Here is a 14,775-nt window from a genome sequence, read left to right on the forward strand (position 1 = left end):
TCAAGTCATGTTTGTTTTGCTCAGTGTGCTTTACACTGCTGAGTTTGGTTTAAAGCAGCATTAAAAACCTTATTAAATGTAATATTTGCCATGCAGTCGAGGTGTAATAATAATCCCCTGTCACTCCTTCTGTTAATATTGGCAGAGTAGCTTGAGACAAGTCCTTTCATTCACTAGTATGAAACTGCTGTGTTTTTCAAGCTTGATCTGTTTCTAACTTTTTCTTTGAAATTTGCAGAGCTAATTTAAAAAGTACCCAACTGACTTTTTTGTTATTATTTTTTTTTCTTTCTAATATTCTTGTTTAAAACTTCTTCAGTTTCATATCTTGCAATGCTACAGTGTTTTCTTCCCATCCCATTCCTTTTTTAACTAACAGGAAAGTGCATGGGGGAATTAATTTTAATTACTATTGAGATAGTAAAAGCTTTAGAAACTTTAAAGCCTCTTGCTTTTCTTAGTGTTATTTTCTCTTTGTATCGACAATATTTGAAATATCTTATTATTTCCAGCTTGTTGTTGTGGTTTGACCCTGATCTTTCTTCACATGTTCAGTGAAGTGACAGCGTCAGTGAAGCAATGAATGTATAGAAGTAACTTCTCCCATCTCACGGTGGTATTGGGTGCTCAAATACCCAACTAGATCCCTAATATTAACATTCCTCTCAGTCATCCCAGTTGCCTTGGATGCCTTCATCCCTTCTCCATCCCTTTTCCATCATCATCCTTCTCCCAGCTCTGGTGGGTTTTCAGGATCTTGGGGGAAGAGTTTGGGTCTGGTTTCGCAGAGGGGCTGAGATGAGCCCTGGGGTGCTCAAAACCAGTGAAGTTTTAAGAGCAGATTCACTGAGCAAACCAGGTTATTTTTCTCTCCTCTCCTTCCGTGGCATCTCTTAAATCTTCTTGAGAAAATTTCAAAATTAAACACACCGTGTTAAAAAGTGATCCCGAGTGAGAGTGGAATCCGTGTCAGTTTGGCAGGCTGGAAATATTCAGCAGACTGGTTAAGTTATGCCAAATTCTCTCAAAGACAGTGGGATTTAGGCTTGAGTGTTTTAGCAAACTAGGGTAACTAAATACAGGCTCTTGCTTTGGTCCTTGTGGGGGTTTGGACTGGATTTCAGGAAAAGGTTCTTCCCTTTGGAAGGTGGTCACGCACTGAACAGGCTCCCCAGGGCAGTGGGCACAGCCCCAAGGCTGCCAGAGCTCAAGGGACAGGGTGGGTTTGTTGGGGTGTCTGTGCAGGACCAGGGGTTGGACTGGATGATCCTTGTGGGTCTCTTTCAACTCGGAATATTCTATGATTCTCAAAGGCCACAAAGGGAGAGGAGCTAAATGCCACTAACTGATGTGAGTGAGCCTCCTGTCTGTGCCAGAGCGAGTCTTGCTCACCCAAGCTCCTTGGGAATTGCTGGACCACATGAGTTGACAACTCACATCTCTAAAATTGAGCAAACAGGGGTCACTTGCAGATTTCTGCAAGTCAAGCTGAAGGTGGAGTGTGACACCAACTCTGTTGTCCCCATTCACCACCCTACCTATTTTTTTTTAACACAGCAGCAAGATAAAACAACATGTTCCTGCTTATAAAATTTATCTATTTTCTACCTATTTTGATGAATGATAAAAATATCCTTGAAGATTCCCCCCTGCTCCTTTGGTGCTGTCTCAAAGTTAGGAACCTCTTTGCACAAAATATTCCCTTCCCCCCCCCCTCTGCATTTTCTTTCCAAGAACAGGCTAACAATCAGGAGGAGCTCAAATTAGGCCACAGCTGTATTTTCCATACAAATTGGCCTCATTCCTTTTAAGGACACAAATTCTCCTCATTAACAAAGAGTGCCCTGTTTAAAGGGGCAGGACAGAGTACATGATGTACTACAGGGCAACAAGCGAAAAATAGAAGGGAGCTTTGTTGAGCATTTTCAGACATGTAAACCACAGAAATGGATTTATGCAAATAGTCTTTGTCTGAATTTTCACTTTCAAGAGGACAGTACTATGGTTTTATAGCATTTGAGGAGGTTGGGGTAAATCAGACTATTAGTACTTATATGTGGTATATAATCAGCTTTTATTCCTCCAGCTTTTAGATAATACTAATTATAGATTGGAAAGGTTCTCAGGAACCAATCAGTGGACAATATGTAAATTTTTAGGCATCATCTACATGTATTCAAAGGTCCTTGATGTTTTAGCATTTTAATGTTCATTCTAAGTAGCAGAAGTTTGACTACTACTTTGTAGGACTCTGATGGTTGTAAACTTGCTTGAACTCCTGTAGAGAAACAAGATCTTGAAAGACATGACTCATTTAAGTCTTGACTGGCATTTAAGTCACCTGCTAACTGGAGTAATCAGAGCCTGTTTATATGACTTTACCTTCCCTGGTCTGGCTCATTCAGTTCTGTGCTTTTTAGCAAGAGAATTTTTTTGAAGTACTGACTAAATACACAATACCAAACACAATCTTTGCAACACAACGGACAAACGAGAATTTATGGTTAAATACTTCTGAGCTTTGTGCAGCAGCACCATCTTGTTTCCAAAGCCCCTGGGATGGCCTACACCCTTATTTAATAGATCATTTTGGCTCTGGTAGTAACATATTGCAACACTAATTCTGAATTTCTTTTTCGTGTGTTTCAGGCATCATGATTTGGGCAAATGGTCCAAGTCTCTCTACCAGGTTTCTGATGTGGTTTCTTCTCCTGTACATGTTCATCAGGAAGGTGGTGCCTGAAGACAACATCGTTACAACCAAGAAAGGCAGAGTCAGAGGGACAAACCTGCAGGTCCTGGGGGGAACTGTGACAGCCTTCCTTGGAATACCTTATGGACAGCCACCCATGGGCAGACTGAGGTTTCAAAAACCAGAACCTCGGGAGAAGTGGTCGGATGTTTGGGACGCCACAAAACACGCCAACTCCTGTTACCAGCATATAGATACAACTTACCCGGGGTTTGCTGGATCAGAGATGTGGAACCCAAAAACTAACCTGAGTGAAGACTGCTTGTACCTTAACGTGTGGGTTCCTTCTCCCAAGCCCAAGAATGCAAGTGTCATGGTGTGGATTTACGGAGGTGGCTTCGAGTCTGGGTCCACTGCCCTGCCTGTCTACGATGGAAAGTTTCTGGCCAGGGTAGAAAGAGTTGTTGTGGTTTCCATGAACTACAGGGTCGCTGCATTAGGATTTTTGGCTTTGCCAGGAAACCAGGAAGCTCCTGGAAATGCAGGTTTGTTTGATCAAAGGTTGGCCCTTCAGTGGGTGCAGGAGAACATAGCAGCCTTTGGAGGCAACCCAAAAAGCGTGACGATATTTGGGGAGAGCGCTGGCTCGGCTTCTGTCAACTACCACCTCCTTTCCCCCAAAAGCCATCCTTTATTCACCAGAGCCATCATGCAGAGTGGATCTGCCAATGCCCCTTGGGCTACAATCACAGCATCTGAAGCCAGAAACAGAACAGTGGCTTTAGCTAAACAGCTCCAGTGTCCCACCAGCAACGAGACAGAGCTAATTCTCTGCCTCCAAGACAAGGACCCGAAGGAAATACTGGAGAACGAAATTTTTGCTGTTCCAGGTGGCTCTTTTCTGCAGGTATATTTTTGTCCAACGGTGGATGGCAATTTTCTCTTAGACATGCCAGAAAAATTGATTGAGAAAGGCCTTTTCAAACAAACACAGATCTTAGTGGGTGTTAACAAAGATGAAGGGTCAGGATTTCTAGCATATGGAGTCCCTGGCTTCAGCAAGGATAGCGATGGCCTGGTCAATAAAACCCAGTTTGAGACAGCCTTAACTCTGGCCTTCCCAGGAGTGAGCAAACTTGCAATAGAATCCATAATCTTTCAGTACACGGATTGGGAAAACGAGCACAAGCCAGAGCACTACTGTGATGCTGCGGACGACGCCGTCGGGGACTACAACATAATCTGTCCTGTCATGGAATTCTGCACAAAATTCGCCCAGCTGGGAAACAACGTGTTCTTTTACTTCTTTGAACATCGATCCTCCAAGCTCCCCTGGCCTGAGTGGATGGGAGTGATGCATGGCTACGAGATTGAGTTTGTGTTTGGGTTGCCCCTGGAGAGAAAGGTGAATTACACCAAAGCTGAGGAAATCTTGAGCCGCTCCATGATGAGAGACTGGGCAACTTTTGCCAAAACTGGGTAAGTTTGCTGTGGAAATTGGTTTGATTTTTGCTTGTTGTTTCACCAGTGGAAAAGCTTAACGGTTTTGGTGCTGCCTGGAATGATGAGAAGAGATTTATTGTTCAGTTATTCAAAATTCCTATTTTAGTTCTGCTAAAAACACTGTCTTAATAAAATAAACTGTTAATGTGTTGCTCACTGTATTGGATAAACTTAAGAAAACAATGTTTATCCACCCATAAAAGCAAGTACAAAACATTTCTTTTGCCATAGCAGCAGTGGTTACAAAGGAAGGTAATGGTTTCAAGTGTTAGAAACAAAATATTTCAGACTCTGGGAAACAGAGAAGTAGGACCAGAAGTAGGAGCAAAAAACCCAATTTCCTTGAAGAAGTAATTTGATCAGAACATGCAGGTTTCTAATATAGAGGTGTGTTATGTACACATGATGGAGAGATTGGGATTTCAGGACATACTTCCCAGAAAGCCTTTCTTCCCATGTGTGCTGCGAGGATGAGCCTGGACCTCACTGATCCTGGTGACAAATCACTCCCTATTTCCATTCGACTCATCTGTAAGTGAAATTTCCAATTGACTCATGTTGTCCAAGCCTGGACAAGAAGCAAATCAGAATATTTAATTTGGATGTTTGAGATGGATTAAATACAACCCCTCGTTAGGTGCCTTCTGCTACTGTCCAGGAGAAGTGAGGCAGCCCCTGCTCTGCTCAGCAGAGTTTTGGGCTCTCAGTGCAACACTCAGTGGGAAATGAAAATATTTCAGAGCAACAAGAAAACCATCCAATGCTGCAGTTATGTGTGATTAGTCTCAAGGCTGCAAACCTGATGAGATGGGGAGGGATCTTTTGTTCCAGAAGCTCGGTTTGTGCTCTCTCCTGAGAAAATCATATATATAAAATTAGACGCCTTTTAGAACTCACGACCAAACACTTAATTCACACTACAAAGTGTTTATTTAACTTGAATTTCAAAATTGTGCATTAATTCTGTTTCTAAGGTGAACCATTCCTTGGATTTATATATAGATTTGTAAAGGCTGAAATCAGCATTGTAAGAGGATCTAATTAATTTTCTTAGTAGATTAGAAACCAGGGGAGACCACTGTGCTCATTTAGTCCATACAACCTTGTACATAACTCAAAACACAGGTAGGACTTACACATTTCCAGTGACTAAAAACCCAGAACAAACACTGGTAGGTTGTTCTACAGTTTAATTACATTTAAAAGGGTTAGAGTTATAAAAATAAGTTTTGTCTCTAGTCTGAATTTGCCTATTCTACTTCTAGTTTTCCAAGCACTATGTTTTGTTTGATAATTTTTATTTTATGATTTTTTTCCATATAGAGATAAATATCTTTATTAAGGGTCTATTCAAATAATCCTTAATAACCCTTAATACTTTTTAATTTTTTTTTGTTAAATAAACCAGGTTGTACTCTTAAGCCTTTCACTTTAATGTGGGTTTTTTCTAATTCCTTAAATAATAACTCTCTACCTTTAAACCTGTGATTCATCAACACCTTGTTGGAACTTTCCTTGTTGGAATTAAACACTGTTGTCCCCAAGGTGTTGTAATCAAAGGTGTCATCTATCCCTTCTAGTTCAACCTGATAGTCCCTGCTTAGTCATCCAAAGGTTGCCTTGGTTTTCGTGTTATCCAAGATGTGATTGATTGATTGATTGATTGATTGATTACTTTCTTTCGTTTGTAGGAATATTAATTACCTTAACAACTCCAATCCCCTTTATATGTCTGGAGCTTGTAATATTTCTTTTAGTGTACTAAAACTCAGAAAACAACAGTACTCATCAATGCACAGTGTTTTAATACAGGTTTTATTATTGTGAAGTTTAATCTAAACTTTAATCTCTGGGCTCTTCCTGCCTCCCTCTCCACTCAGAGCCTGCTGACACCGCTCCACGGGAATTTGGTGGGAAAGGCTGTGGTGCAGAGAGGAACATTCAGCAGGTTGCAGGCTCTGGAACTGAGCTGTGCAGTTGATTTATCGATGCCAAAAATGCATGTGAAGGATTGCCAGGCTGAAATCTGCACAGTGAGGTCTGGAAAAGCCTGGTGACACCTCCTGCATTGTGAAGACACGCTGGGACAACATGACTTTGACACTGGTGTCTTTAGGTCCTTGGTGGAGAGCAGAGTGAGTGAAGGCTCCTTGTTACACACTCCAGCCCTACAGGAGTTTGAGATCAGGATCCTACATCAGAGAGAGCAGATCTTTCCATTAAACACAAGTATTTCTTAAAAAGAAAATTCAGGTCCATACTAAATTTTGCAGAACTACATTTGCAGTTCTGTGAACTTCTTTTTAACCCTGGATTACATATATATATATTTAATTTTCATCTACATAATTTTTATGTGAATATATATATATATATATATATAAATCTCAATAACCTGTTGTGCAAACAGAGGGCACTGTCCCTGTCACTGTAACCTGCTAAAAATAGACAACATAAGGTACATTCAGGTTGAAGTTTGTAGAAGACAGTCCTGTCATCTAGTCTGATTATCATTCACACTATAATTAGATTACCCTACAGATTGAATTTCAAGTGGTTTCCACAGCAAAGAGCAAAATAATCCCTCTCTTTGCTTCCACACAAGTATCAAAAGCATCACTATTTGGATAAACAATAAAATTGTGCAATTTTTGTAACAGTAAAAGGTGAGGATTAACCCACTATATGACACTTTACTCCCTGAGCAGAGCACAGACACCTCAGGCTCTGTTACACATTATTCATAGTGTACAATGGGTGGGGAAGTAATAAAAATTGCTGATAATTCCAAGATTAATAAGTGATTCTTGTTTTCCTGGCGTATTTGAGCACATGGTAAACATTTATAAAGAACTGGGGAAGCCCTGCTTTGATGTAATGTTTATAGGAAACTCTGGTATGATCAAAGGGCAAACCTCTGAGGGGAAAATTACCATTGATGTCTCCAGCAGATGAGGAGAAAATCAAGCAGAAAAGATGAAAATGAGAAATATTGTACAGCACATTTTTAGTGAGGGCGTTTGACCTAATATTCTAATGTGCAGAAGTACAAAAGCACAAGGGAGGGAAGAGGAGCCTGCAGAGGGAAGGAGATGAGGTAGAGTCAACAAAACTGGGAGAAATCATATTTATCCTGGTGTTTTCTGACTGGGAAGGACTGAGAGGTGGCAGAGCTGTTTCTCAGAGGAGTCTTCGAGCCCAAATTTTTACCTTAGTGGTCTTTCTTTTTTATTCTCATGTGAGGAATGAAATTGGTGATAGAAAAAGCTAAAAATATGCCCTTTAGGAGCATTTTCTGCTTCTGTCATTGTTTAACCCCAGGCAGCACCTAAACCCCAGAAAACTGCTCACCCACTCCCCCCCCAGTGGGATGGGGGAGAGAATCTAAAGGGTAAAAGCAATAAAACACCTGAGAAATGCCCAAAGTCATGTAAGAACAAAAGTAAAGTCGTTAGGGAGAAAAGGAGAAGTGATTCCTTCAAAGCATCCCAAGAGTATATGTGAAATTCTCGATTTCTGCCTTTCTCAGTAACTAAAAGGAGACTGTCAGCCAGCCCAAGGCTTTCCCAGTCCACCCCCACCCCTATCAGTAGCAGATGCAATTTTCCAAATCTCCAGGCACTGCTTATTTCACATCCTTGCTAAAAATAAATATCAGTGATAAGTGACCACTTTTCCTGGAAAATTACAGGCATCAAGAATTTTTATTTGTGAATATGAATAGGGAATGGGAGATGTAGATGATTCAGTAGGAGACAGGAGCAAATATCTGAAGTTAGGTGCTGTTGTTATACTCCAGTATCCCTCTTCTGGACCCCTGGGAATAGTGTCACTTTTAGGAATCTGTCATATATTTACACAGTCTGTAACTCCTGTGAATATCCTGTTGAGATGGTCTTCTTTGGCAATCAGCCTTTGCTTTTCAGCCACGAGAGACCCTGCAGATTCATTACCCACAACAGGATTCCTCAACCTGGGAATCCCTTGGAGCTGGGGAAGCCATTACTACCTGATTGTCTGCAGGATTTACCCAGAGAAATAAGGTTATTTTCTATAACAGAATTGTAGAATGGTTGAATTGGAAGGGACTTTAAAGATCATCTTGTTCCAAACCCCTCCCATGGGCAGGGACACCTTCCACTAGCCCAGGTTCCTCTCACTGGCCTTGGACACTTCCAGGGATGGGACATCCACAGCTTCTCTGGGCAACCTGTACCAGGGCCTCCCCACCCTCACAGGGAAGAATTTCTTCCTCATATCCAATCTAAACCTTCTCTAAGTCAGGTTAGAGCCATTCCTCCTTGTCCTGTCACTCCAGGCTCTTATAAATAGTCTCTCTCCATCTTTCTTAAAGTCCCCCTTCAGGTACTGGAAGGCTGCAATTAGGTCACCCCAAAGCTTTTCTTCTGAACAATCCCAATTATCACATCATCTAGTACTATATTGTAGTATATTTCAGTATGATGTAGTATGAAGTATTATATTATATACTATTCTATCACACCATATTATTCATTGCATCATAGATTTATCACATCACATAGTTTGAGAAGTATGAAAAAAAAAACAAACCAATGACATTTTGGGTCTGAACATGGAGTATTGTGGTGAAAGAACAGACTGGGAGGCCCATGGGATTCCTGGTAGGAATGTTCAGGATCAGCCCTTTGGATTATTGCCAGCTAATGCTGCCCCTGATGCTCTGGACAGAGCACAGGACACAGGGGAGCCCCCACTCTGGAGCTGTGGCCAAGCAGAGTGACAGTGTGGGGGATTCATCCCCCAGTTAAACACTCCCAGTGTCTCTTCTCTCAGAAATATCCAATATGCCCATGATTTACTTCCAAAGCAGATCTAAGGTATCAGGGGCACAGGTTATCCCTTGGGATCTTGGAAGGAGGGGGAGAGTCCACAGGCAGGGATGAGTTGGCTGAGCAGTGTGAGGTCAGTCTGGAGGTGGATACTGATGTCCATGAAGGTGCAGAGAAATTAAACTACTAATAAACTGCCCATGATTTCCTGGGACTGGAAGCAAAAGCTTCCAGGAATGATAATTCCTTTCTATCACTTGAAAATTTCTGTTATTTCAATATATTATAATTTTTCATGGCTGAACTTTTGCTATCAAGTAGGGTTGGCCATGTATCCCCATTTTTCCTCATACAGTTAATGTAATTTCATAAAATACTTTTTTTTTTTGCATGTATTTGATCCTTGAAAGAACAACATTTTCATCATACCCTCAAAAAAACCTCTGTTCTACCAGCAAGGGAAGAAAGAGACTTATTACTCCTGCTGTCTGAATAAATCAAGCATAATAAAATATTTGGGTTATAAGAACGAACAGATTCCAAAATCAATGCATTTGATTTACACTGGGAGTTTAAATTCCTCCCTTTACCTTGACCCAGGGTCTCCTCAGCTTATTCTTGTATTTAAGAACATTGGCAGTTGAATATCAATTGTTAGCCTTAAAATCATTTGATAAAATACCACATATCATCAAATTGGACAGAGATGTGGTCAAATTGGATTCAACAAGAAACCACAGTGTGATGTCACATGGATCAGGCTCAGAATGATCATGTTCATGTGTAAATAACATTCATTTTAACAATAATGTCAGTTTTCAGTGGCCTTCTCCTGAGTTCTTTCCAGCACACTTTATTCTAAGCTCCACCTGTGGTGAAAAAAAATTTCAATTTCTCTTTTTAAACACTTTTAAAGTTCAATTCTTTGCTGCACTTCTGTTATTCTTCAGAAAGCTTTCAAAAGTAAAGTGACACTAACAGCTACTATCAATCAGAAAGCAGCAGAATTCTCTGCCACCTCTAGGAAGGAGAAGTTTTATTTAACATGAAAAACTAGATGGCCCCCAAATCAGTGGGCACCAGGTTATGCTTTTCCCATTACTTTCTTCATTTATTTTGGTAACTGTTCTTTAGTCATGAGACAGACAAACTAGATGGGATGAGAACTCAAATAAGGGTACAGCGGAACACACAAAGATAATATTTTTTAAGGCTTTGTGAAAAATGTTTTGGATAAAAAGAAACGGGCAAAACTTGTCTGGCTGCCAGTTTAACAAATGCTGAAACAAATCTTTGCAGCTTTTTTCTATAAAGTGAAGCCTTTGAAATATTTCCTGCTATGTTTTAGGGGAATTTGTGAGGCTTTGATTGTCCCACTAAAGCTCTGAAGCACTTTGTCTGGTTATTATTGCCCTTCCCTGATGTTCCTCTGGTAGACATATAATAAATTTCAGTGCTTTTGTTACCAACTTATCACAACCTGTTTATAGAGAGTAGTTTCAGACCAGTGAGAACAAAACCAACAGCCTCATATAGAGTCCAGACAGCAGTTGAACTGGGGACCTATATACTCTATATGGCAAGGACTGAATATAGTGGCAAAAAGTAAAAATAAAAAACTCCAACCACTTTTAATTTTCTTATACTTCAGGAAGTAGCAAGTTTTATGTACCACTAAGCCACTTGAAGGTCAGAAATTTATTGTGGGCTGTATTTCTTCCAGGGAGCCACATGGAGAGAGGAAGGTGGTTGGGTTGGAGCCACTTTGATCCTCACAGGGTCTTCAAACACGCCAGAGCCAGAACTCAGGGGCACCAAGAGGAGACTTTTCCTGAGGCTGATGCTCCTGACATCTCACATTCATCTAGAAAAAGTCATTTTTCTTCTTAACTAGTGATTTTCCCTGATAAGGTCAAGAATCCTGAAAAAAAGATTTCTGGATGTGAGGTAAAAAACCACAAATCACGAGAAGAGTTTCTGAAAGTAAAAATAATTATATGGAAAGTCTTCCTTTCCCAAGTTAAGGAAAACCAAAGCTTTCATTTTGGCCCAAAAGGGCACGTTTATTCTCACACAGACTCCCATTAATGTGAGTAATTTCTGAGCCATGAAAAAAAAATTGTGGAAATCACAGTAATGAACAACAAAAAAAACCAAAACAGTAAAACAAGGTCAAATTTTAAGAAACTTTATTTCTATTTCTCCACCTTCAGTTTTAGGTTCTTAAAAGTGACTCATCATCTTTGCAGGGTCCATATATATTGTTACATTCAGAAGCAGTAATGGAAACACCTTTGTAGCAAACTATTTGGAAAAAGTGCATCATGGAAAAAATCAGTAACTAGAGCCCTGCTTTGGCAGGCATCTCTCTCTTTCTGGCTACAAGCTGACAAGCTGTCATAGAATTTCAGAATTGAAAACAGGAGTATTTGGTTCAGTCCTCTTTTCAAAATAGGCCTGGGATATAAAATTGTTTAGATTGGCTTAATGCTATTACAAATATTGCAATTACAAGAGGATGTCTTGTGCAGTAAATGCAATTTGGTCCACACAGATTTTATTCCCTACAACAGATGAGTCAAACTATTATTTTCAAACAGGAGATGAGAACATCTATTAAGGAAATGTCCAAATATTGTAGGAGTAATTGAGCGAGACATAAAACTAAAAACCTAAAACCATAATGCAGAGGTTTGCCTTGAAGAGAGGACTGGCAATGCTTTGTGGAGAAGGGGAAACTTTAATTCAACTGTCAAAGGCTGAGGGATCCAAACCATCAGTGATGATTCACAGTCCTGGGAGGGAGCAAGGTGAACTCCCTGGGTCTGCGGCCGAGGCAGAGACACACAAACCCCCACACAGGGTCCAAGAGAAGGAGTGGATCTCTTTGAGGTGGGTTTTTGCAGAGCTGTGCTGCCTTTAGCTGGCCCTGTAAAAGAAGGGAGGGAAATCTGAGGGGCTGGAGTGTGTCCAGATAAGGGAATGGAGCTGGGGAAGGGGCTGGAGCAGCTGAGGGAGCTGGGGGGGCTCAACCTGGAGAAAAGGAGGCTCAGGGGGGACCTTCTGGCTCTGCAACCCCCTGACAGGAGGGGGGAGCCGGGGAGGGGATCGGGCTCTGCTCCCAGGGAACAAGGGACAGGAGGAGAGAAAACAGCCTTGAGGTTCACCAAGGGAGGCTTAGGTTGGATATTTGGAAAAAATTCTTAACGGAAATGGTTGTCCAGCCCTCCCCAGTGGTGGGGTGCCCATCCCTAGAGGGACCATGCAGACGTGGCACTCGGACCACGGGTCAGTGGTGGCCTTGGCAGTGCTGGATTGGCAGCTGGACTGGAAGATCTCAGAGGTCTTTTCCAATCTAAGTGATTCTGTGACTCTGTATCTTGGGTGTGGCTCCACCTGTTCTCACAACAGAGATTGGTAGAACAGCCCACACTGGACATGGTTCCCTGCTGTCCCAAGAACCTGGCAAAGAGGCTACACGGATATTTTCCAGGGAAAGGAGAGGAGCAAAGACAAACAAATGTTTCAAGAGTTGAAATAAAACCATAGTGTCATTGCTACTCAAATTTGGAAGTGGAATTAAGAAGCCTGAATGGAAATAATTTAGTGTTGGAAGAAAAGCACGTGAGGAAGGAAAATGGGAAGGCAAGAGAGGGAAATGCTGACTGATGCAAGAGGTCAGTGACCAAGAAACACACAGAGAAGAGAGAAAGAGCAAAAAGAGATTGATATATGAAAGAAGAAAATATCTGAAAGACTTCTAAGCATTTCAGGGGGTGAAGAAATCTGTGAAGGGAGAAATGAAGGAAGGACATACGTGAACTTATTCTGAGTTATGTGTAAGGCAGGTTCACTAATAAAAGCAACACCCTTCAGAGACAATTTAGGATTAAGATTGCTTCCCCTATATCATAACTTTTACAGACACCTAAATACACCACTGCAGAAGCCACTGTGAAATTCTAATTAATGTTCACTCACAGTTAATCCTCTTTTTAGGGCCACTCTTCTTCCACGCTGCTTTTCTGCAGCTTAGTCCTTGTTTCATCATCAGACGATAGAAATTGCAGTTGGAAAGGTCTGCAAACCCCATTTTTCCAGGTGGTTCTGGAACTCTAATCTGAAGTCCTGCTGAGAAAATTCACGAGAAGAATGGAAACCTTTCAGTAGACACTTTAATTTACTCCCCAAAGAAAGAGATTGGCTTATTTCAGAGAAGTGGCAAAGGGGAGAAGGGAGGAAATGAGGAGCAGCAGAGGTTACCCAACACCATATTTTTTGAAGGTAGCTCAATATGGTGTTTAATTTTTTTTTTTCATTCAGCAGCAAGAGAAGGCACTTCTGGGTAAATGCAGTTGGAAATTTAGTCACAGGTTTTGTGAGGTTCTGTCCCCACAAATCTAGAAGCTGCTTTAGTAGAAATCAGGCTTTTCCACCAAATTTTACATGATTCTGTGTAAAATTAAAAGCTTCCATCCTCTGCTTTTCCAGACATCTCTGATCCCCATCTGTGTTCTTTACCTTTCCTTGAGGGAATATTAAACAACTTCCTCATTTTATACAGTACAAACTCTAAAGGTTGCTGCCTCAAATTTGCACCAGAGGGATCCTTTTCCTACTGGAATGGCCGTTCAAATACTGTGATTTTTTAATTTTAACTAATGAAGTTTTAAATATCTGCCTCTCACGCATCTCACTCATGATGTTCTCCATTCACTTGGCCTCCAAGTGAATTTTCTGTACAACTGGAAATGCTTGGAGGTTTAACAGTTGTTTTTTCCTGGTTGTGAAATAGTTGCACACCATAATTTCCACTAAACCCCCCTCAATTTTGAAAGAGAACTTTGAAGAGGTGCAGATATCCCCCCCTTTTCTTCTTGAGGGCATGTCTTCTATAACTCTCAGTCCAAATGTTGGTACCTCCCTCTTGGTATAGTTCAAATCAGACTCAGATGATGTTACAATGCTGGGACAGAATTTGAATGTGTTTATCAAGGAAAATTACATGTGACTTCTATTTGTAAATGTCAAACCTACAACGAATTTATAACAGATAAGAAAATAACTTAATCATTTTTATAATTATTATTATTTTTAAATATCTTTGGAGGAGGTTGTGAACATTCTATGTTCTTGTTTACATCTTCCAACATGAAGTTTCAGCAGTTCTGATTCTGATGAAGCAGTAACACATATATACCCTCCCAAAAGGTGCCCAATAGTTTCCTTTATAGGACTGCTCAATTTGGCCTGGATTACATGGTAGTGAAAGTTTGTGACTCATGCACTTCCTCCCACTCAGAGAAATAAAGCAGTGGCAGTAGTGGAAAATAAAAAGGAAAATGCCACTATGAAGAAATCCATCAGGACATGCTGAATCCACACGATTTTGTTGGGTGCAGGGCTGTGTGGAGCATCTACCTGGAAAAGAAAATCATGACTAGGGCAATTACAATGGAAAACAAATCTCAAACATCATATCCTACTGTAGTATCAACTGCACAGTCTGTACTGAAAATTGGAGCTCTGGAGATAAGGAGAGCATTGAACACATTTATCTAACAATTCCTGGGTGCCTGGGATGAACTTTATTAATGGGAGAGGAAGGAAGGGATGGAACCAGCAATCATACACACATGAGCACAGTATCCACTCTCTCTCACAACCAACTGGGCTGACAGATTTTACCAAAGCCAGTGGGAATTTAAAACACAATATTAATACTTCCATAGCAATAAAACCATTTTTCTCTCCCTTCACACCCACTCT

At 40.8% G+C, this 14,775-nt stretch overlaps 1 protein-coding gene across 2 annotated transcripts in view; it reads left to right on the top strand.

Annotated features, from left to right (window-relative positions):
• Positions 1–14,775, top strand: part of BCHE (butyrylcholinesterase) — a 52,730-nt gene that overhangs the window by 19,904 nt on the left and 18,051 nt on the right. For both annotated transcript variants that reach the window (XM_027724699.2, XM_027724700.2), the window contains exon 2: positions 2,650–4,171. In XM_027724699.2, the coding sequence (XP_027580500.1) occupies positions 2,655–4,171 (1,517 nt within the window). In that variant the 5' untranslated portion in view covers positions 2,650–2,654. The remainder of the gene's footprint in view (positions 1–2,649; positions 4,172–14,775) is intronic.

Source organism: Pipra filicauda, unplaced genomic scaffold (genome assembly GCF_003945595.2).
Source record: "Pipra filicauda isolate LSUMZ 115617 unplaced genomic scaffold, ASM394559v2 scaffold244_size1468961_pilon, whole genome shotgun sequence".
In the NCBI taxonomy this organism is placed as follows: Eukaryota; Metazoa; Chordata; class Aves; order Passeriformes; family Pipridae; genus Pipra; species Pipra filicauda.